The following is a 24,228-nucleotide window of genomic DNA, read 5'->3' on the forward strand; positions in this document are numbered from 1 at the left end:
TAATGGAAGACACAACATGGAATCAAAGAATCCAAGCATTAACACACATCATACTTAATCCCACAACTAAACCATCTTTTGAATCCCAAATCTTCATTTCTAACCAAATCCCCTGTTACCTCAATTGGGACTATCCCCCAATTCTGTGCACCAAAATCACCTCCCCTTCTGTATATCTGAAATGGGCTTTCTCATTTTACCTGAAATGGATTTCAAGATTTGGTGCACCTGAAACTTCTTGGAGATCCAAATGCCCATATCAACAACCCCCTCCATTGATACTGGCAAAGGGAGTGGAGGAAGCTAAATGGGGAGATGAAGAAAGGAGACAGTTTGTGAGGAAAAGGTTTAAAAGCAGAATCTTTAGCAAGGAAGGAAACATTTTTTTTCTAGCTATTTTACCTAATATCTTGGCACTCTTATTTATCTTTCGTAACCCTTATCTCAATATCATGAAGTAGATTCTAGAATAACAATATACTCCATTTACGCAACCTTATTACTACCTTGTGAAGGTAGAATTAGAGGAAATATGTTTATCCTAATTGAATAAATCAGATGTTTATTTATCTAATTGAAAGTTGTATGTTTCTTTTTCATACCAATGGTTAAAATAACATCCTTGATGTTCCAAATTTTTCATACATTAATGAGAAGCAACACTTTCACTTAGCTGAATAAGCAAATGAAAATTACCTAATAAAGAAAAGGGAGGAGCTGAAAAGTTGAAGAAAAGCAGGCAAAGAGTTCCATTTTTACATTCAAATCCATTTGCTTATGCAAATTTATGCTCCTTTGTAATGATTATTCCTATTTGATATCTTCGGTTGAGGAGTCAAGATTATTTCAAAATATAATAAGGTAATGAACGAAAAAAATTAAAGGATTCAACATCTACTACATATACATAAAATTATAATTTGACCATATTATATATAACAATTTTTCAACGTAGAGGTTTGGATGAACTACTTATGCTAATGATGCCCTGGCATAACACTAGCGTGGAAAACATTTCCACAACCCCTTTCTTACTGAACTGTCAATCAATTTTGTTAGGAGGTTCACAAGTTAATATACATATATATTTATTTAATTTTTTAATACAAATACAGGATCTACTGGGTTCGTCGAACCCACGAACTCGACCCTGCTGGCTCCACCCATCATGAATAGGTATGGATGTCAACTAATTTCTACATGTGAGATGGAAGGCAACTTTGGTTTGGAGCGCTATTCCCAATTTCTCCTCGCCCTGTCGATAGATATGGTACACAGTAAGATTCAATAATTTAAGAACAATGCAAGACATTAATAACTCATAATTGTATAAAAAAAATTAGCAATGCTATAAGATTAGACATTTAACGATTAATTATTCATGAAGGATATGATATGATTATAACATTAATCCAATTAATCAAGAAAACAAGACACGGTTTCTAGCTTAATAGTGTTGAAATAGACAGATACAAGTGAACATTAGTTGAAGCCTTGAAGGCAACCAATAACATTAATTATTGTATGTTATAATAATTCAATTTATATATGATGAAATTTGACTTCAGGCCTCCAAATTTATCGAGACGGTCCCGTTTGTATGGATATGATAGTTTGCATTTGAGTTAAGGAAATGTGAACCTCTAATGGTGACCTTGCATGTGAGTTTCTGTTCAATAAGACGACCTGCACATGCTCTTAAATTGTGAAAAAGACATTCTTGCTATGCAACTTGCCTCACCCAATCCTCCATTATTGTACGTGTAAAATAAAATATTTTTAACTTTAGTTGAATGAAATAGAATTAGAAAACTTAACTAAAAGCTCACTCTCTTCGTCTCATTTTATGTGGCATCCTTTTCGTTTTAGTCTATTTTAAAAAAAATATCACCTTACTATAATTAGAAACAATTTTTTTAAACATTATTGTACGTGTAAAATAAAAGAATTAAGTTGGTAGCTCGATCGGTCTATTATTATTCTAGAGCTGCAAGACTTGATTCTCATAGAGCCCTGTAGTGTCCCCTACCCAAAAGTAAAAAAAATTATAAAATAAACCAAACTTTTAATTTGCGTATTAATGCACGCGTAATAAGACACTTGATTAATGCTTCATAAGTTCATATATATATTCAAGTATAAATGGAAAATCAATTTGCTACATTACTTTTACCAAATGAATACTTGAAAATAAAAATAGTGTAATTTTTCCGATATTATCTCCTAGATTGACTCTCTCCCTTCTAGAATTTTTTTTTTTTTTTGTCTAATAAAAACATCACAAGACTTTAGAAACTCTTTAGTCCAAATAATTATACCAAACATTTTCAATTTCATCAAAGACAAAATTTTAATTTTTAACTAATTAAAAAACTTAGTGGACTTACCAATTTCCCTGTCCGCTAATCACGCAATTAATTACTAAACTCAAGAAAAAAAAGGTGGAAAGAAAGAGAATTGATTGGTCAAACTCTTTGGTACTTTTGTTTTGGCTTTTTCTTTTTAGTTGTTTTTTTCTTTCTTTCTTGTGAATGGATTTGCTCGTTTCAAATAGTATTAGTAAAAAGGTTGACAATAAAGTTAGTTTAAGTGAAGTAATTGTGTCCTTTCTGCTGTGTATCCCAAGAGATGTGGCCTAATCACTCCTTAATTAACTTCTACTATCAAATCATGTGAAAGTGCTTCTTCTTATTAGTCTAATAGAAATAAAATGGAGCTTGATTAGGGCAAGATTAATTATTCCTCCTTTTCATCAGTCAAAGATTATGGATTTTGAAATCCAAACTTCTTAATTAATCATGTTTATTAAATGGGATCCCCTTCCCCCCTCCCTTTTATTTTTAAAGCTTTAGGGCTTTATTGAAATTTCCATAGAATTATAGAAGTCGAACTTCTAATGTACTCCCTTCGTCCCATATTGGTTGATCATCTTATTATAAATAGTTGTCCCATATTAGTTGATCATCTTACTAAATCAAGAAAGCATTCATTAAAATTTTCTTATACTACCTTTGCAATTTTTATTTTTTTTATAGTGTTCAAATTTGTTTGTGAAGTCCCAAGAAATTTTTTAAATGGTGAATTAGTAAAATTATCTTCCTATTTATTATTTTTTAATATGTGCGTAAAANTTTTTTTTTTTAAAGTTGTAGGGCTTTATTGAAATTTCCATAGAATTATAGAAGCTGAACTTTTAATGTACTCCCTTCGTTTTATATTAGTTGATTATCTTACTAAAAATAATTGTCTCATATTAATTGATCATCTTACTAAATAAAGAAAGCATTCATTAAAATTTTCTTATATTACCTTTGCAATTAATTCTTTTTTATAGTGTTCAAATTTATTTGTGAAGTCCCAAGAAGTTTTTTAAAGGGTGAATAGTAAAATTATCTTCCTATTTATTATTTTTTAATATGTGCGTAAAAAGGAAAGTGGTCAACTAATATGAGAAGGAAGTAGTAATGATTTTATTTTAGAAGGTCTTTTTTTTATTGGGAAAATGATATATTCTTCGTTATAAAAGTGATTTATTTATACCCCTATTGTTACACAAATGCCTCACATATCTCCTTTTTTCTTTAATAAAAGTGAAAAAAAATCAATTTTAAATTGTGGTTTGAGTCATCAAGAAAGTTTTTGGGGAGGGGTAATATTAGTTATAGTAATCACAATAAGTTAATGTCTGAAAATCAGAAAAAGTAGCATAATCTAAACTAAACATGCATTTAAAAATTCCCTAAGAACCTCTTTATAAATTCTATTAAATTGGAAACATTTTGTTACAAATTTCACTTACTCTGTGTCTCTACAGTTAGTGCACTCAATGACAATCAAAGATTATTATTAGAACAAATAGAAATAAGCATGTCTTCGCAAAAAAATTGAATGTGTTAAACATTTAATGAGAACACGGTGAATATATAATCAAATTATGTTGCTAGAGAGTACTTTAGGGGTGCGGTTCTTTCCAACTCCTGCATAAACGTGCATCAAACTGTGTTTATTTTTGAAAAAACATCCAAGAAAATCAAAACATCTATCATCACTTTTAATAATTCTTTAGGGGTGCAATCCTTCCTAAACCCTACATAAATATGCATCAAATTGTTTATTTCTAAAAAAAAAACATCCAAGAAAATCAAACATCTATCTTCACTTTTAATAATTTTGATTTATTTTACAAGATGAAAAAAAAAAAAGTAAGAGGGGTAGTTAATTAGTTTAAACCACTCATGTGTAATTGCGGCTATGTGTCTCTAGGTCTTATATTTTGTGGACTGGTACCCCCACCCACTACATTTCTAGTGGAGTACTGTACAGTCAATCAAGCCATAATTTATGGGTAGGTCTAGAGCCTGGCCCTGCAACTAAGGTTCAACCCTACCATCCTACACTTTACACCCATGACTAGGACAAACTATAAATTCAATTAATGTTTACCGATAAGAATTTTGATAGAGTGGTAAATACTTATTTATTCTGAATCAAAGATCTCGAGTTCTAATCTCCTCAGGTAGATATATAGTTGCTTTTGTTAAGGAGCGTTTTACCTCCCCTCCCAATATGGGTGCGAATTTGAACTTAATCGGGCTCCAGTATAGATACCGAACATTGGGAGAAACCAAAAAAAATAATCCAATGTTCCTTCTTTTCTTTTCCTCATAATTTAGAGGTGGTAAATAAAAATTTGGATGGATTAAAGTGAATTTAACAAATAATTGCATCGACCAATTGTGTCCCGACCTTAGTTATGTTGAGATGAATTGAATCAAGATGGCAAAAAAATAGGTTATAATTCAAACTTATTATTATTTTGATTTTTTTTTATATTTTAGTTAATCACTGGAAAAAAAATCTTTATTTATTATAGCTCATAACATATCAAAAAAAAAATTCGACAAAATTTTTCATAGGTCAATAACTACATACTTGAACAAGTTGTGTGAGTCATATTTTCTTTGGCTATTTTTGTCATTCTTAACATAAATAAATGAAAAATATGAAAATATAAAACTACCTGTCGATTCTCATGATACTATCATTCGAATTGTAATTTCCCCTCAAGGGGCAAGATATATCAATCAATAAAATAAATAAGAATCTAACAAAATATAAAGATTCAAATCCAACAGAGACACTAAATACTATAAGTAATTTTATTGTTTCATAAATTTAAGTTGTGATGGTTAGAATTACTTAATACTTATAGTGGTTGGAAGTAATAAATATTCAGTAAATTAATCTAGCTATGCACGAGCTGGCCTAGTCATCACCGTTTAAAAAAAATGATTCTTTTGGTGATTAGTCTATCCCCTGTAACATAATGTTCTCTCTCAATAACAACATGCTAGACTTTTAGACTCTTAATTTCTCATATATGCGTCACATTAACAACACATAACTAACTCATTGGACTTGTTAGACCAATTCATAAATCTATCTTAATTTAGGTAGTTGAACTGCACACTTTCTAATAGTCCTTTCTTTGAAAAATTGGACCAAAATTTAAGTTATTTTAATTTTTGTGTCGATATAATTTGGAGGCATTGAATAAGATTCTTACAATATTTCATCTAACTTTTAAGAGGAGGTTCATAAATTATTAGAAATATTTATTTCTAATACAACTATAAGTGCACAAGCCAACAATTTGTAAGAGTAGTCGCCTTAATCATAAATCCAAAAAAAGAATGGAGGCACCTAGCATTACATTTTGAAATAAATATCAATAAATACATTGTAGTAAAAAGCAGAAAATGAACCAAAATAGGGAAAATGTGCCATTAATTTCAACCAACTGATCAACTGTCAATTACTTCCTATCCAATAACAAATCCCCCTTATTTTATTTTAATTTAATTCTGTCTGTTTTTTTCTGATCATAGTCACAAGAAAAAAAAGGAACTTTGTACTCCCTTCCCTTCGTCCATTTTACCGTGCCAAATTAATTTATATGAATTAATTTGATTTGATACAAAATATAAAAAAATAAAATTAAAATTTATGATCTAAAATGAGTGATAAATACTTGTATGGCTAGAATGTTTGTATGACATTTTAAAGTTAATTGTTACCAAATATAGAAATGTGTTATTTATTTGGGACTGACTTAAAAAAGAATGTAAGTCATATAAGGTGGGATAGAAAGACTCAAAAGAGTATTACATTTCTCTTTTACATATTTTCGAAATTATAAATAAAAAATATTTTTATTAATTAATTTTAAGGGTAATATAAAAAAATTAATTCTATATTAAATTTGTAAATTGATAAATATTTTGAGGTGAATTTTGTTAGTAATATTGACAATTAATATGGACGATGAGAGTAATTATTTAAAAGTTGATCAATTCTATTTTTATTATTTAAAACCTGTCCTCTCCAAAATTTGGGATTAATTGCACTGTTTAGTGCAATTAAGTAGCTCGTCCTCTTCAAATTATTGATATTTAACTCCTCCAATTTCTTTCTTTATTGTTTTGAGGTGTATCAAGTATGAACGTTTTTGTTTTAGGTAGGGGGTGGTTGGAGTTTAAACTTGATTACCAATTAACAGAGGGCAAATGAAATTTATTTATTTCAAGATTTTTGTATAGCATAATTTTCTAACCAAAAAAGAAAAAAACTAAATTTATGAAGTGACTAAATTGTAAGTAAAAAGAACATGCTTAAAGGGATGCTCATTATTTAATCAGAGATTTCAGATTTGAAGTTTGAATATGAAAAAATTCTTAGTAGAAAGCATTTTTCATCGAATGAGATCCTACAAAATGCAAAATCAGAATAATTTGAATTTTTGTGCAAGTATCGTACATCGGGTGAAAAGAAAAGGTAAAAAGAGCATGCGACACTTCATATTTGTGGGTTTGGAAGTTAGTTTTCATTACAAGACTGTCCGAGCCAAAGGGATAAGGAGCAGAGCAACTAGCGTAAAAAGAAGGGATAGGGGCCATAGTGCCATACTACATCGCCTCCTTTTCGTACGAAATTTTCAAAAAAAAAAAAGAGAATGGAAAAAAAGATTTAACGGTGTGTTTGGTATGAAGAAAAATATTTTTGTTGAGAATGTAGTTAGATAATAAGATTGTGCTCTCTATAACAACTAAAACTTTTAGATGAGGTGGCCACACACTTCAGAATAGGCAGAGCTCCTGAGATCGAATCTCACCGCCATCTAAAATTAAAGAGCTCCTGAGATCGAATCTCACCGTCATTTAAGATTAAAATAAAAATCACGTGTTTGACACATGATAAAAAGATTAGGTCCGCCCGAAGCAAAATATATGCCTTGCATTATAAGTATATTTTTATGTATTTTTGCTTGCATATCTAACTTATGCACCCTCAAGACATGAATTAATAAATTTCACATTATTATGCACCCTCAAGACATGAATTAATAATTTTCACATTATTAGTGTAATTTAATATATTATAGTAGATTATTTGTCTTGTTTTTTGATCGACTAGTTTCACTTGTTATAGATAGTTACTTAAAATTATTTTTAATGATCTAATAATATACATACTCCTCATGTTCATTTTTACTTGTCCACTATTTCAAAAATAAATTTTTACTTTTCCTTGTCATTTCTATCATATCAAAAAAAAATAATTATTTTTTTCATGTTTCACCCTCAACATTAATTTCATTTTCAAATACTTAATACTAAACGTCAATTGATAGAAATAGTGCAATAAACTATTATCTTAATTATTATTTTATTAATAAATGTACTAAGTCTATATGTGACAAATAAAAGTAAGCAGATGTAATATAAAATTAGACTAACCTAATTTAGTTTTGCACTCACTTAAAAAGTGTAGATATGCACCAACAAAAATTGTGATGGAGTGATAAGTACTCATTCATCATTAACAAGAGATCTCAAACTCAAGTCACTCTAGGTATAGAATCACTTTTGTCTATACGGACTCTAACGTGAATATCAAACTCCAGGTGAATTAGTATGCAATAAGAGTAGTAGGAAAACTTAAGCATAAGACCAAAAAAGGGATATACCCCTATTGACATTATCAATGTATTAAAAGAACAGGCACATGGTGTGTGTATGTGCCAATGAAATCCCATAACTTTGAATGTTTCCCTACCACACTTTCCTTTCCTTTCACAGCCACTCCACAATCCCCGCCTCTTCTCATTCCAATTCCAATCCAATTTTCCCTTCAATCTCTTCACTCGTTTTCCTTTTTTTCTTTCTTTTTAATAATTCCATAATTAACCTCAAATGCTCATTACTGAATTTTTGATATATTTAAATGTAACTTAAACTTTTGACTTACTGCTTAAATAGTAGAGGAGCCACATCATTTGTTTTTCATTCTAAAAAAATTAATCAGGTCTAGTGAATTTTGAATATCAAATGACTATAAACAAATGTAATTCGGATTGAATTTTGAAAATGTTGTTAGTCTCACTTAATCATTTTAACCTTTAAGTCTTAACAATAGAATAGAGGAATTTTAATATTGTACCTTCCATATTGAAATTATTTGGTATCTACACATTTATTTTGATTATCATCAATTGAGTTATTGTAGTGGGAATTTTGGCCTGGATTTTACTTAATTGGAACCTACCACCTCGGGATCCTTTGCTATATATGCATCAAAAGTTGTGTAAACCCTAAAAGCTTAAAGTTATATTCCAAAGAATCATTACTGATTTTGTTGTGTTCTTGCAAAGTTAATTGAGTTTTAAAATATGGAAAGAAAATAAATTAAATGCGATTATTTAGCTAAAACATAAGGATTACGCTTTCAAGCCGCATGAGTAAATCTTAAGAACAAAGTTAAATCCATATAATTATTGTTTTCTGCAAGTACCATATATAAAATTTTATTTTATTTTATTTTCGATTACTGATCTACTTACTATAATAATAATTTATAATTATCTTTCGATTATACAAATTAGGAACCATTTTGTTAAAGTGCTATAATTACGCATGGGGACCAGTTTCTTCCTTCCATTTTTCCTGTCCCCATTTGCACCTAATAAGCATGAAAATTGGAGGGATAGAAAGTCACTCCTCACTCAAAAATAAATAAATCAATATTTGAAAATTGTGAACTTAAAAAAAAAAAAGTAGACAAACAAAAGAGGGATAAAGGGTGTCTATATAAAGAGAGTATATTGCAAAGTTCACAAGCATTGAAAACTAACATTATCTCTTGTATTCAAAATGGCTTCAATTGCTAAAAGTTTCTCTCTCATTTTCCTCCTTGCTCTTTTTACCTCACTCCAAGTTCATGCAAGGGATGGTCAATTTTTCAACAAAGTCCCAAGCAACAATGGTGTAAAGGAAACACAAACAGTTGTTCCTAACAAAGAGCAAGAGCCAAATTTCATGCCTGAAAATGAAAATGGTGCTTATGGCCTTTATGGCCATGAATCTGTTTCCACCCCTTCTACAACAACTACTACTACCACTAACACCAATAATCCCAATGTCAACAATCTTCCCAACAGCAAATACCTTCCCAAAAATTATAACCCTGTTTCTTATGTAACTGTTGCTGAGGACAATACAAATGAAAATAGTTTCAATGACAACAACAATGAAATCTCAACCAAGCACAATATTGATACCTCCACTTCCACCACCAACTTGAATAACAACCAATTCTACAGTGGTCCCACCAATTACCGCAGTAACAATAATAACAACCAGCAGCAACAGTACTACCACGGCGTCAGCGATTTCAGTACTAAAAACCACAACAACCAGCAGCAACAGTTTTACAGCGGTGACAGTTTTTACAGCAACAACCAACAGTACAACAACAATGATAACGAGGAGGAGAACTACAACGCTGGTAATACATATTATAACAACAATTATGAACCGCAACAGGAGTTGACTGAAACAAGATTGAGTGCCAAAAGCTACAACACCAACCCAACAAATTACCGAAACAATTACAACAACAACAATCAGGAACAGAGCTACTCCACAAATTACAACAATAATGAAGAACAGAGTTACAGCACTGGGAATGGTAATTACAGAGTGCACCAACAACAGGGGATGAGTGACACAAGGTTTTTGGGAAATGGGAAATTTTACTATGATATCAATGCTGGGAGACATGCCAGGGATCCATATGAAAATGCAAAGGAATTTGCTTCAATGAACCAGCAGTACAACAACAAGAACACCTATGGCAACAATGAGTACAACAACAACAACTTTGAGAATGAAGATTTTCAAGATGAAGAGAACATGCCTTAATTGTTCCAAAAATTGAAAACAAAAAAGTATAACCATAGTGAGCCAAAACAAATGTTATGTGTCCCAATTATGATTGATGTTGTTATCCTTCTTCTTTTTTTTGTCTAAGTTATATTTTTATTAGAAAAAATGTTAATTAAACTACAGATTTTATATTTGGCTGTTTTATGTATAATTATAATATAATGGAACAAGTCTAATGATATATGGCTACGAGTTTATGTTCTATTTTAATTTGTTAAAATGAATCAATAAAATTAGTGTCTATGTGCAGTAAATGTTGTACCTATAATTATGTCGCCTATATAATATTTGACTGGATCAGAGTAATTCTATAGTTAGTCTAGTAGTGAGAGATTAATTATCTTTTTCTAGATGTATATAATATTTGACTGGATCAGAGTAATTCTATAGTTAGTCTAGTAGTGAGAGATTAATTATCTTTTTCTAGATGTAATTTCTGACATAAATAATTATCATGCCAAGTACTGTGTAGTATGCTTAATTATGATTAATAATATCACTTTATCAAAGATATGACTTATGAATACCTACCAAAATTGAAATATTTATTCCTAAAGAAAACTGAGATGTGCTTTTTGCTGTTGCACTGAAGACTCTTCTTTGGGGACCTAAAATGCACCAGCTTAGTGTTTTCTTCTTTTTCCATAATAACAGTGACTAAATTAGTTTATACTCATCTCGACTATTTTATAAATACTATAACTCTTTTTTATTAATAAATGATGACTATTCATTTCCACTAATAATATATAACTGTGGATAAGCAAATACTAATGGTCAACTGTCAACATGACTGTTTGTATTGTTTGCTTGTCTATTAGTGGCTTGCTTATTCTCACTTGTATATTATTTATAATCACCTAAAGTTTTTGCTTCAGTTGAAATTTGAACTGCGATTTCACATGTTTTTGATACTTTATTATTATTAATATTAAAATGTTTTTGATACTATTGAAGTGTGAGAGTAACAATTCAGAGATTTCAGTTATAATGTTATGTGTTGAGTCCCTCTTCTTAGGGGGAACAAGGGTGTAGCTAGATAGGATTGAGGGGTTCATCCAAATTCTCTTTGTTGATAATTTATTGTTTTTACATGACTAAAATTATTATTTTTATATACGTATAATAAATGTTGAATCACCTTTGATTTCTTCTTTTCTTTATTTTTTTATATTTTGAATTTCCTTAATAAAAGTTTTGACAAAAAATTAAGAAGAGAAACAGAGACAAATATTAAATTCTTGTGGTGTCAATTTTCAATTTTCTGTTTGATTTATGTTCCCTTTATTTTATTGCTTTTATTACACAATATTTCTTCTTTTTTTACCCAAATAAAGATGATCATCACTTTTTAGAACCATATATTTTTTTTTCCTTTATCGTTTATTATCAGAAAATTCATTTATTTTTATTTCATTTATTTCTCTATTTGTTTTAAAAGACAGAGACTTGTATCAACATAATGACTATTTCCACCAACATTTGTCAACAACCATTGTTTCCCTCCACCAATTCCCATGAGTATTTCACTCTCAAGCATTTAATGCTTCAAAAATCTGAATAAAATCCCTATTTTTTACCTTATTTTATTTTGCTTTTTTTTTTTATGGCTATAAATTATGTTTTCTTCCTTTAAACGTATCTATGCACTTTGTTAATTTTAATTCTCGTATTATAACTTTAATAAATAACATGATTTTCAAACTATGAACCCCTTTCGTCCCACTAACTCTGCCTCCTAACCATACCTACCAAAAGACCTTATACTACATTTTCATCCATCACAAACATAAAGTAAGAATTGTTTCTAACCAATAAGTACGTCTCCACTCTTAACTATAAGTTACGAGTTTAGACCCTCAACTTCTATAGTCGAGTCATGAGGTTTCGAGTTTAAGTTCAAGCTTTGAATATAGAGACAAATTTTTATAATTAAGTCATAACTCATAATACAGATATCAAATATTGGATGCGGATTTATATTTAAAATCAAATCAAAATAAGTACAATATGAGACAAAAATCATTAATTAGTTCCTTTTAAAAAAAATATCATAAAATGTGATTCTTCAAGCTTCTTTATGGATAAGGCAAATAGATATAGAGAAGTAAAATTAAATTCATGAATGCCAATGTAACATAGTTTGGTGGATGGGTACACTAATAAATGTTGGGAGGGGACCCCCCATTCCCAGACAACTTTCTCTACAATGGGTTGATTTGTCCACATATCAAACATGTAATGTAAGTGAAAGTTGCATAGGGGCATGGCACCATTGGAGATGATGGCAAGACTCATATGCTACAATAAATGATATAGAAACAAAACCTAAAATAATACATATCTTGTTCGATACAGATTTAGAATTTTGAGTTTATGATATTTCAATCCTAGAAAAGTACATGTGAATTTCTTAATATGAATATTAAATTTTGATCAAAATTACTAAATTGTGTCTAATCTGTAATTAGAACTCTAGCTTCGTTCCTGAGTATCAGTGTATTTAAATATGTTGTAATCGGTAAAAAGAAATGTCAGAAACCAATACCTATTTCATTGGACTTTTGTCTACCTGCCGTGAATGGCGGGTCGTCTTAGAAATCTTTATTTGATTAAATTTTTAATATTTTAAGAAAGAATAAATACATTTGATGTTGGTTTTTCAATGTGTGTTTCAAGTTTCTTATTAAAGAACTTTTTGACTTTCTTTTTATCTCTTTGAATATATAACTATACTTGTCATTAATCTCCTTTAGAGTTCTTTTCAAAGCTATTTTTAACTTTTTCTTTTGCTTTAATTTATAATTTGTCACTTCGTTTTACAGCAAAGTTTAAATTATATGAAAAATAGGATGGGAATTTTCATTATGAGGATGCTTCTATACTCAATTCCAAGTGATAATTAAAGTCATGCGTCATAATTAGATATTGAGTATTCGTTTCCCTTTGCTTTAAGAAAGGACACATTATTTGTGAAACTTCTTTTTCTCAAATTGGAATAGAAAGGACACAGATATGAAGGAACGAAATTACGGGTTTAGCAAAATATGGTAGTTTTTGTTTATATTTTGTATTTGTTATTAAAAATAAATTATTCAAAATTCATAAATTCAAAAGTCTAGTACAGTCTTAGTATATAATATTCATATGAAGTTTACAAACAAAATAAAGAAAATAACTTATTATGATATATTGAGTTAACTTGATAGCGTAACAATTATTTATATTAAATTGTGTGGCCATTTAATTTTAGAACTTGTACTGTTGCATGAAATGAACGCAACAATAGACTCGAGAACATAGGGATTATTTTTCTTGCATGAGAAAATAAATAACTACCACATTTATTGATGATTGGCACAAATTTAATGTAACTTAAAAGTAGTTGTGTATACATAGGTGCCTGGGATTAATTAGTTGTGAAAAGAAAGGTAAGGTATACGTAAAAAAATTTATCTTATATATAGTGTAACTTTTTGTTAAGGGGTTCAAATAAATATTCTCAACTTATTGTTTAAGATTTGCCCCTGATCAGGGCCCTGAGTATACATGTGTTATCTGCATTAGATATTTACATCAAATTAATTAAATCAATTTATAACTAGTTGATTTAATTTTAATGAGCGTTATTGGTGAGTGATATTTATATATATGTGTTTAAACATATATTATGTATCTATTAATTTTGCATAAACACTTGATCGCTAATAATTAGTTAAGAGAAAAAACAATAAAATTCCTAAAAAAGTAGGGTTTGGTCCAAATTGGTTATGTAACATTAGAACTCATTGCCACTACTCATTATGTTATAGGAGTATGGAAATTAAATGCTGAAAAAATGGAAAAGTGCATGTGGTGTGTGGTTGATACATAAATTATTAATTTCATTATAATCATCACTTCCATCTTTTCTACCTACCAAATTATCAGATACTCATCCGCATATGGCTACCAAGTTCAACTTGACAAAGTTTATCCAGTATTTAAATATCTTCTTTAGGACTTAATAATAATTTACACTCCCTCATATTGTGTTTTCTGAAAGTCAATTTGATGAAAAATTTAGATTACATTAATTCGATATTTTAAATTAAAAATTTAGATATTCAAAAACTATATGAAAAGTACTATAAATTACATTTTTTGCATATCAATATAATGAAAAAATACATCGTAAAATGTTATCATTTGATTGTAAAAAAGAAAACCATGACAACTAGAAAGAGACCGAGGGAGTACATGTGAAACTATTTATACATCTTCCACAAATATTAGTTAATATTTTAAATCTAAATTATATACCTCGTCAATGTAAATTATATTTACATCTATTTGTACTTTTATTTTGAAGATCACAAATCTCACGGTTTAATGAGAATATATATCATTTGGCCCGTGATATATTATATGGTTTCTCAAATTAATATAAATGAGAAAATTTTGTGCATGATATTGAACACAAGAAAACATATTGTATGACTAAAGACAATATATTTTTGGATGATATAAAATGAAAACAAAATAGTAAGGGGAGAGGGGTCATGATAGAAAAGAAAGTAGTTAACATTATCTTATTGTTTTTTTTCTTTTTCAAAATTCTTGAAGCTTAATAAAGAATATTTTGCTGTCAACAGAGTTTTATTTTTCGTCTTTACTGAAGAAGTAGAAAATTAGTGGGTCAAAAGAAAATGATTTATCAGCCTAGAAATAATATTGTAAATTCACCTAAATTGGAGTATATATTATTTTTATTTTGTTATTTTCTAGATAGGGGAAATTCAGGTACAATGCTAACCATTTATAATAATGCAATAACATGTGAAATGGTGGTCCTGAATAATCGACTAACCTGATATTTACATTTTAACCTTTTTGTTATTTGTTTTTTTCTTACTAGTTACAATAATGTATCATGGCAAATATTTCACTAACCAACCAAATCATTTTGAAGAAAATAAAAATAAAGATAATTAATATTACCCTGCTGAAATGTTTACTATTTTGATACAAAATAATTCGAATACTACAATTTTCCTTATTTTTGAATTTGTCACTTTATTTGTTGGAAAAAAAAATCTATATCCACAATTAAAGATACGAGATTTGGAATGTAAGTGTAACACGTACGACCCATCAGAGTTTGATGAGCTGGGAATAATTTATTAATGGAAAAACTACACGATACAACAAATATAGCCTCTATATTTACTCGAACTAGCAATATTTTAAAAAAATCCTTATACATATTAGAGTTTGGGTTTAGTAGTTCACACTTTGCCACACCTAATATGTGTGTCTTCTTATTTCAATCCTGAAATATAACGATATCTCATAAAATAAAGTTGCACGCAAGTGATTTTTGGTGCATGGAGGTTGGGTGGTTTCTGGTGATGATACAAGTATATATTTCATAAAATAGTAGTGTCATAAGGTGAAAATATCAGTGACAGTAACAAAAAAACATATCTAATGTAATCCACAAGTTGGGTTTGGAGAGGGTAGAGTGCAAGCATAACCTTATTCTTACCTCGAAAAAAATAAATATAAGTGACACTAATAAAGTGTATTTTGCTTGTGCTCAAATATAATGTATTTCACTACATTTTGAAATAAAATTACTGCTACATTAATACACAAGTACTATCGCATTGTTACGTAATTCGAGGTGAAACCGTCGCTATACACGAAAAAAAATCCTCTTTATTAATGGATCCATTTGGGAACAATTCATATTAACACATCTAAATAACTTTGTCATAATAAAATAGAAAAAAGTCTTGTTTACAATTTCATCCACTTTCTCTCTAAATAATAACTTTGTCATCAAGACTACCGAGGAATTGGGCCTAGATCCAACTGATTGATAATGGGCTATAATGTACTTAAATATGGGCCTAGATCCAACTGATTGATAATGGGCTATAATGCACTTAAATATGGGCCTAGATCCATGATCTTCAAACAAAATATAACTTTACAACATTAGGATATGAGTTTTTGGCTAAAATCATCCTCAACTATGACTCAAATCTAATGTACATCTTTGTGTTATATAAGTGAACAAAAAACATCCTTGAACTATCCAAAAAGTTTCAACATTCATCCTTGTGTCTATTTTTTTTAAGAAACTCACGCCACCAACAAAATATGTGTCAAGTCAAATGAATATATACACATGGTTAAGCTAATCAAGTTAGGTGATTTTTAAAATTTTTAGAAATTGAAGTTTTAAATGATATTCAGACAAAATATATTCAAATTCTAAATATTCTTTGTAAAAATATGGCCAAATACTACCCCAACTTCAAAAATTTCAAATAAAGTATTTTTTTTTTATTTTAATAACTAAATACCTACGTAATTTCACTAAATTTCCAGCATTTCTGTACATTGTATAAAATGTGAACTACATTGTATATATAGTGTATATACACCCTAAATATTTATTAAAGAAAATCTCTAAATAGTTGGACGTAATATTTTGAAATGATTTTTTTTACATAATCTTTCTAACCATCGGAACGTACTGTATAAATATTTCAAAACTTATGTTATTGTTGCAAGTCAATTTACTTATGATGCAAAAAAAAATACTCTATAAACTAACAACACACAAAATTTAAATTCTGAGAATGAAAGATTCATTTCCTATCCATATCCTTATTCTTTTTAGGTAACTTTGATCTTCTCGTCGTGGCCAAGACGTGACCAAATTAAAAAATACTCCCGCCATTCCATATTAACTTAAGCTTTGAGCCCATTTCCATTTTTCAAATTAACTTAAGTTTTCAATCTTCAAGACTATTTTTAACATATTCTTCCAATTTTACTCTTTAAGTTAGTATTGGAATTAGTTATTATAATTAATGTTTAGTTATTTTTGACAATAATTAATAAGGGTAAAAATGGAAAATTATGTTCGATTTATGTCCTAACCTACTTTTCTTAAAGGGTGTGAAACACCTCAAAGCTTGAGTTAATATGGAATGAAGGAAGTATTTTTATTATTGGTTCAATCAGTTTCTTTACAAAAATAGATTGAAGGATGATTCTTGTTATTTTTTAGATAGTATAAGGATGTTTTTTGCTCACTTAGATAATGTAAATGATGTACATTAGATTTGAGTCATAGTTGAGGGATGATCAACTGTTTTTCCAAAAATTGCTATATTTCGGTATAGATTCCAATTGTCATTTATATAATAATAAATATATAACAATTAAATTAATAATTTTCTACTTTAAAATATTTTAATTAATCAATAGTTTATTAGAAACAGTATCTCTACCTTCAAAAGATAAGGATAAAATTTGCATGCATATCACCTTCTCCAAACATCACTTACAAAATTATTTTGGGTATTCTCTTGTAGTCGAATTAACAATTTGAATTTCATGCTTAGTCACCACAACATAAACTGAAATAGATGGGTATAACATAACAATGTTTTTCATGAAAACATTCACACATTATGTTGGTCAATGAAACATTTGGTCTTCCAATTAAAAGGACAATTCAGAAATTGGCATTTTTCTTCACAACTCATTGCAAAGAAGACTACTAATTTCATTCTTTCATAGACTTTTAAGTAATCAATAGTAGAAAATGGAAGCCCATAATTTTTCCCATAAATTGATGCTCCTCCCAATTTTCCAATACACTAATTAAGTGGATGGATAGGACTCTTTAATTGACCATGAATGCACTTTGAGTACAAAGTATGGGAGCACTTTAAAAAAAAAATGAATTTTAAGTCATCCACTTACCCTTCTTGGTCAATTTTACTGATCATAGACAAAAGATAGTAACAATTCCTTCTACTTGAAAACTATACCCTTTTGCCTTTGGTTATTTACAATCAAACAGAATGATAATTAACTACTCCTTCCATCTCATTTTATATAAGTTATTTTGATTTGACGTGATTTTTTAAAAAAAGAGACTTTTAAAAATTGTGGTCTAAAATAAGTGATAGATATTTGTATGACTATAACACTCTGTTTGGATCATTGTTACCCATTGTTTCATAATGTATTGTATTGTATTGTACTCTATTGTACTGTACTGTATGGTAGATACAATGTTTGGCTAGACTGTATTATTTGTTGTTGTTTAATAATATTTTAATTGTTTGGTTTGATTGTATCGTACGTACTGTATTGTAATTTATAAATTTACTAAAATATCCTTAATTATTCTAGGGTAGGAGGTTTGACTAGAATTAACTAATATAAGGTAAAGGGTAAAATAGTATTTTGAAATATTATGTAAAGATATAATTGGAAAAAGAAATTAAGTAACAATGGGAACACACCAAATCGGTTGTTCCATAAAATAGGGGTTTTCATTGTTAAGTAACAACAAAATTTAACAATACAATACAATACAATACATTTTAAGTAACAATCAAAACAAACGTTGTAGGTATAGTAACGATACAATACAATACAATGAGTAACAATGATCCAAACAGAGTGTTATAAATCATTTCATTAAGGGTAAAATAGACATTTTAAAGTTAAATTATTGTTTAATATAGAAATGTGTCATTCTCTTTGAGAATAACAAAAAAGGAAAGTGAGTCATATAAACTGAGATAAATGAAGTACTTAATAATTTTCATTGAATTTTGCATAATGTTACATAATAATTAATATCAAACTTATGAATCAGATTATACTATGTATGGTAATAGTACAAAAAATTAGTTTATGAATTCTGAATCATTATTCTCTTTAGTTACATTCATTTAAACTTATTAAATTTTGTCGAACTTATAATTATTTTACTGGTTATGGCTCCGGTATAATGTAAGGGTATTAATCAACACACTCACCTAAATAATAATTAATTAATAAATAAGTGAAATTAAGAGTTGGAGTGCCGTATCAGTTGGGAGTTAGGATTAACAGTTGGTGTGGTGAAATTGTCGGTAGAGACAGTGAGTCTTGAAGCCACCTAACTTAATTCTAGGTTATTTCACCAATTGACACTTTTTGCCTCGATAAGTGGCAGAATCAGAATTTTCATTTGGGGGTTCAAAATCTGAAGAAATAAATACATGAACTAATTGAAGGGGTTTGACATATACTATATATACATAAAAAAAATCTTTTAACCATATATAAATAGTATAATTTTTCACCAAAGGTAATTCGGATGAACCCCTGACCATAAGGTGGCTCTGCCCCTGGCCTCAACAACAACACATCAAATTAGTGGGTTTTTTTATCGATAAAATGAGAAAAAATCATCTAATATTCGATATCACGATATTTTAGAACCCAGCATATGATATCAAGTTCATTGACATGCTGTTACAATCAATTTTATGGGATGAAGGCTGAAAATGAAGCAGTAACCTGCAATATTGTATAATTAATTATATTCAACCACCATAATTTTCAAGATGTCGCAGTAATTAGTAAGTGACATATAATTTCATCAACTGCTAACCTATCAAATTCAACTCATCTCTCAAGGTGGACCGTTTATTTATCTTGTTTAACAAAAAAAAATACTTAAATTCTTACTCCATTAATTACGAAATCACATCTAATATTTTATTTAATGATATCGACCTATAAATAAAAAGGAGGACCTCGTTTATCATTTTAGTTTGTTTGATAAATATAGAATAGTTGATTTAAAATGACTTTTTCGAGTAACCTTATAATAATGTATTGTACTTCAAGAAAGAAAAGTCATTAATTTTGAGCATAGAAATCAAATAAATTTGAATCTAAAAATTGAATCCGTCCAATTTATATCATAAATTCACCACCCTTTTTTAAAATCTTGAATTGGCCCCACTCTGAAGTCTGAAAACCCTTTGAAGTTTTAATTTCCCGATACAGGAGCTATTCTACCATATTCCAAATTCAACTTCCTTCGATTAGACATACGCTTTCAATTTTATACAATAAATAAGAGATCATTAATAAATTGATCAATTTTATTATTTTGTTTTTGTGTTCATGCTCTATTAATTAGCCTCTCTTTAAAAAAAATGTTGGATCTTTGAAAAATTGTTTAAATTTTTAAAGATCATATTAATTGTAGGGGTAAAATGGAAAAAATTACTCCCTTCGTTTATTTTTACTTGTTATTTTTTTTGACATATCAAGAAAAGACAATAATTTTTTTCATGTTTTACCTTATCAATAAATATTTATTTTTCAAATCAATTTTCAAGACACGATTTAACAGGGGATAATTTGGTAAAATACCTATATAAGTAATTATTTTCTTAATGGTGTGATAAGTCAAAGTGTAACAAGTAAAAGTGAACAAAAGGAGTAATTAATTTTGTTCTAATTCAGTAAGTGAAGTACTCCATCTGTTCCTAATTACTTGTCCACTTTTAAATGGTCACACCTATTAAGAAAACAATAATTGATATAATGAGTTTATCATTTTATCCCTATTAATTATGAAGTGGATGAATTAAAAAACTTACAATTTTCAAGAAGTTTTACCTTTTTCAAAGTAATTAATTGATGGTATAATAGGTAACAAATTGTCGTNACAGGAGCTATTCTACCATATTCCAAATTCAACTTCCTTCGATTAGACATACGCTTTCAATTTTATACAATAAATAAGAGATCATTAATAAATTGATCAATTTTATTATTTTGTTTTTGTGTTCATGCTCTATTAATTAGCCTCTCTTTAAAAAAAATGTTGGATCTTTGAAAAATTGTTTAAATTTTTAAAGATCATATTAATTGTAGGGGTAAAATGGAAAAAATTACTCCCTTCGTTTATTTTTACTTGTTATTTTTTTTGACATATCAAGAAAAGACAATAATTTTTTTCATGTTTTACCTTATCAATAAATACTTATTTTTCAAATCAATTTTCAAGACACGATTTAACAGGGGATAGTTTGATAAAATACATATATCAGTAATTATTTTCTTAATGGTGTGACAAGTCAAAGTGTAACAAGTAAAAGTGAACAGAAGGAGTAATTAATTTTGTTCTAATTCAGTAAGTGAAGTACTCCATTTGTCCCTAATTACTTGTCCACTTTTAAATTGTCACACCTATTATGAAAACAATAATTGATATAATGAGTTTATCATTTTATCCCTATTAATTATAAAGTGAATGATTTAAAAAACTTACGATTTTCAAGAAGTTTTACCTTTTTCAAAGTAATTAATTGATGGTATAATAGGTAAAAAATTGTCATTTCTTGATTTATCAAAATTGACAAGTAATTAGGAACAACTAAAAAAGAAAAAATAAACAAGTAATTAGGACAAAGGGAGTATAAAAACAACTATTCTAATATGAGACGTAGAGAATATAAAATAACTATTTTTAATAAGATGTTCATCTAATATGAGATGTAGAGAATAGTAATTGTAATAAATATCCTATTGCCGTTCGTCTTAACCAGATCTACAACTATTGTTGAGAGGAGTAGATGAAGGGACCCTAGGTGTAACACTGAGATATAATAGCTCAACTCCTGAGTGGGGCCTGGGAAAGACCATCCAACTGCTCAATTGATTTAGGAAAGAATGTGAAGATTGTAATAAAGAGTCCATAAAGTGATACATACATCACCTCTCTCTTTTTTTATTTTTTCATTTTAAACTTGGATTTCAGTGCCTCACTCCTTCCAAATTACTAACTCTTCATACTAGCCATGGTTGTAACACATGTAAGTAACATAACATTTTATTGTACCACTCTTGTTCATTGCAAAGTTTACTGAATCAATTGTTTGTTTGTTTTAGGAATTAGGATTCTATTTTTTGAAGTATAGCTTTCTACAACATAACATAGATTTTGAGTAGTTCTTGGTGAACTTCCATCCAAGATTGCTTTATTGTTCTGCTTTGATAGATCACCGGTCTTGATCAGAGGCGAATTCAGAATTAGATTGGGTGGATTTATAATAAGTGTGTTCTTAGTACATATAGTGTCTTTTATTTTACTTTATGTGTATACAAAGTTTGAGTTGAAAGTAATGAGTAGTTGAACCCGCGTAACCTATCCTAAATCCGCCTATTATTTTGAACCTGCCCTAAATCTTACCTATGATCATGAAAAAAGAAAAGAGAGTAGAGATTTCTTGTTTGTAGTGGCAGGGGTTGTGTACACACCGACCTCCCCAAACTCCAGTTGTAGAATTATGCTGGATGTGTTGTTGTTGAGGAGTTATGGGAGTGGGGATTTTGCATCTTTTGGCTATTTTGAAGTAATTTGTATCTTACCAAGATCATGAATAAATCTAAAGACAAATGATTATATAGCCAGCCGATCACAACTAATTTGAGATTGAAATGTAGTTAATTGATTGATTGAAACGGTGTTTTTAGGAGCATGAGGCACCTAGTGGATGGCCACTTGGGCTTGAAAACATGAACAGAAGGCTTAGAGTAGCTGAGAGATCTCAGGCTGTAACAGTTGCAGCTGCAGCAGCAGGAGAAGCAGCATACCGTTTATACGTATCTTCGCCTAGTTTCTCATCTTTTTCATCCTCCAGCCTTGACACTGAGGTAATTTCTCTAATTGTTTAATTTCATAGTACCAGTAAGATACTAAAGTTACTTTTTTGGGATTTGTTTTCAGTCTACAATGTCTTTTTTCCAAGATCAAAGTGTTTCTCTAGGCCGACTTATCGGTATTAAACCAGGAAGCAGAGGAAGATTGGAGTTTTCAAACAGAGTTCATAATGAGAATGTTTGTGTTAGAAGATCAGAGGCAGAGGATTACAAGGGACAACAAGGAGATAATATGTCACACAAATTGTGTGTTCCATTGCTACATAATGTGTTAGAGAAGATGAGTCGTAGTAAAAGTAATTCACACTCACCTAAAAACTGATTTTTTCCACAAATTGATTGTGACACTAGTGATGTTGCTTTGTCAATTCTGTTTTTCTTCTTTGTATTTTGATAATAAAATTGCACTTTAGTTTAGTGAATAAAATAGCACACAAATGTCACCATTCCATGTAAATTCTAAACAAAATATACCATTGATTAACTAAGTAAGTGCCATTTTTACCTAAAAGGATTAACAACTTGTACTTCCCTTGCAACAAAGACAAAAAATACTGTAGAACTAAAGTTTAAAAAAGTGAAACGCGCCAGGTAGGGGTCGAACCTACGACCTTCTGCTTAGGAAACAGACGCTCTATCCACTGAGCTACAGGCGCTTTGTTGTTATGATGTCTTTCTGTTCATTTTTATATTATCTACTCTCTGTTTGCTTATTAATCCCTACTCTAAAAAAGGTGAACTCCCTTGTCGAACAATTACCCTATATAATGATAACTTTTATTTCATGTATATATGATAATGTTGGGTTGTAAGATACTCATTCAGAATAATGTTGCAGTTCTTAAATGGACTTCTATCACATTTTCAATAAGTAATTTATTTGAGTCTAAGTTATCGTATTATATAGAATGTCAGCAAGTAATCTCACTTGATAAACTGAAATTAGCTATATAATCAAATGAAAAGTTTTTATGAAGTCCAAAAGCAAATTTGTTCCTTCGTTCTGTCTCAAAATCAAAACCACCATGAACATCATCATAACCCCTTGAAGTTGCCCAATGTGGCGGCTATTGATATCTCCTCTTAGAAAAAGTTGATTAGTGTATTCAATACCTCTCACAACCTCGGCCACATCTTCCCAAAATCGTCTTTTATCCTCCTCATTTGAGCCCTTATGTGGTACGTTTACACTAATCATATTCAAGGTAAATTATTTAATGACTAATTTAATCACCATTAATTTATCGTTCACTCTCCTAACCTCTATCACTAGCTCCTAAGCTCCCTATCTACTAAAATGTTTACTCCATTTCTATTCCTTGAAACTCCAAAGTACCACACTTTAAATATGTCTACATCTCTAGCCTTAATAGTCATTCATTTGGTCTCGTGGACACATGCTTATGTTAATTTCTTTTTT

The 24,228-nt window shown here is 29.2% G+C and overlaps 3 protein-coding genes and 1 non-coding gene across 4 annotated transcripts; 3 read left to right on the forward strand and 1 right to left on the reverse strand.

Moving 5' to 3' along the window:
* Positions 1-2: 2 nt before the first annotated feature.
* Positions 3-569, forward strand: LOC125848980 (uncharacterized). The gene has a single exon (XM_049528947.1). The coding sequence runs from the start codon at positions 3-5 to the stop codon at positions 459-461; it is 459 nt and encodes a 152-aa protein (XP_049384904.1). The 3' UTR covers positions 462-569.
* Positions 570-9,118: 8,549 nt separating this feature from the next.
* LOC125848703 (protein E6-like) lies at positions 9,119-10,348 on the forward strand. Its single transcript, XM_049528623.1, has one exon. It carries the CDS (start codon positions 9,210-9,212, stop codon positions 10,257-10,259), a length of 1,050 nt encoding a protein of 349 aa, XP_049384580.1. The 5' UTR covers positions 9,119-9,209; the 3' UTR covers positions 10,260-10,348.
* An 11,409-nt stretch (positions 10,349-21,757) lies between these two features.
* Positions 21,758-23,241, forward strand: LOC125848532 (uncharacterized). Its single transcript, XM_049528415.1, has 3 exons — positions 21,758-21,961; positions 22,623-22,802; positions 22,876-23,241. Exons 1-3 carry the CDS (start codon positions 21,947-21,949, stop codon positions 23,128-23,130), a joined length of 450 nt encoding a protein of 149 aa, XP_049384372.1. The 5' UTR covers positions 21,758-21,946; the 3' UTR covers positions 23,131-23,241.
* A 150-nt stretch (positions 23,242-23,391) lies between these two features.
* TRNAR-CCU (transfer RNA arginine (anticodon CCU)) lies at positions 23,392-23,464 on the reverse strand. Its single transcript has one exon. It is a non-coding gene; the product is annotated as a tRNA-Arg (tRNA).
* Positions 23,465-24,228: the final 764 nt, after the last annotated feature.

Source organism: Solanum stenotomum, chromosome 12 (assembly GCF_019186545.1).
Source record: "Solanum stenotomum isolate F172 chromosome 12, ASM1918654v1, whole genome shotgun sequence".
Classification (NCBI taxonomy): Eukaryota; Viridiplantae; Streptophyta; class Magnoliopsida; order Solanales; family Solanaceae; genus Solanum; species Solanum stenotomum.

Excerpts from the sequence above, each read along its gene's own strand:
- LOC125848980 (XM_049528947.1), top strand. The coding sequence starts at position 3 with ATGGAAGACACAACATGGAATCAAAGAATCCAAGCATTAACACACATC.
- LOC125848532 (XM_049528415.1), top strand. Across the intron at positions 22,803-22,875 it reads CCTCCAGCCTTGACACTGAG|TCTACAATGTCTTTTTTCCA; the intron begins GTAATTTCTCTA and ends ATTTGTTTTCAG.
- LOC125848703 (XM_049528623.1), top strand. The coding sequence starts at position 9,210 with ATGGCTTCAATTGCTAAAAGTTTCTCTCTCATTTTCCTCCTTGCTCTT.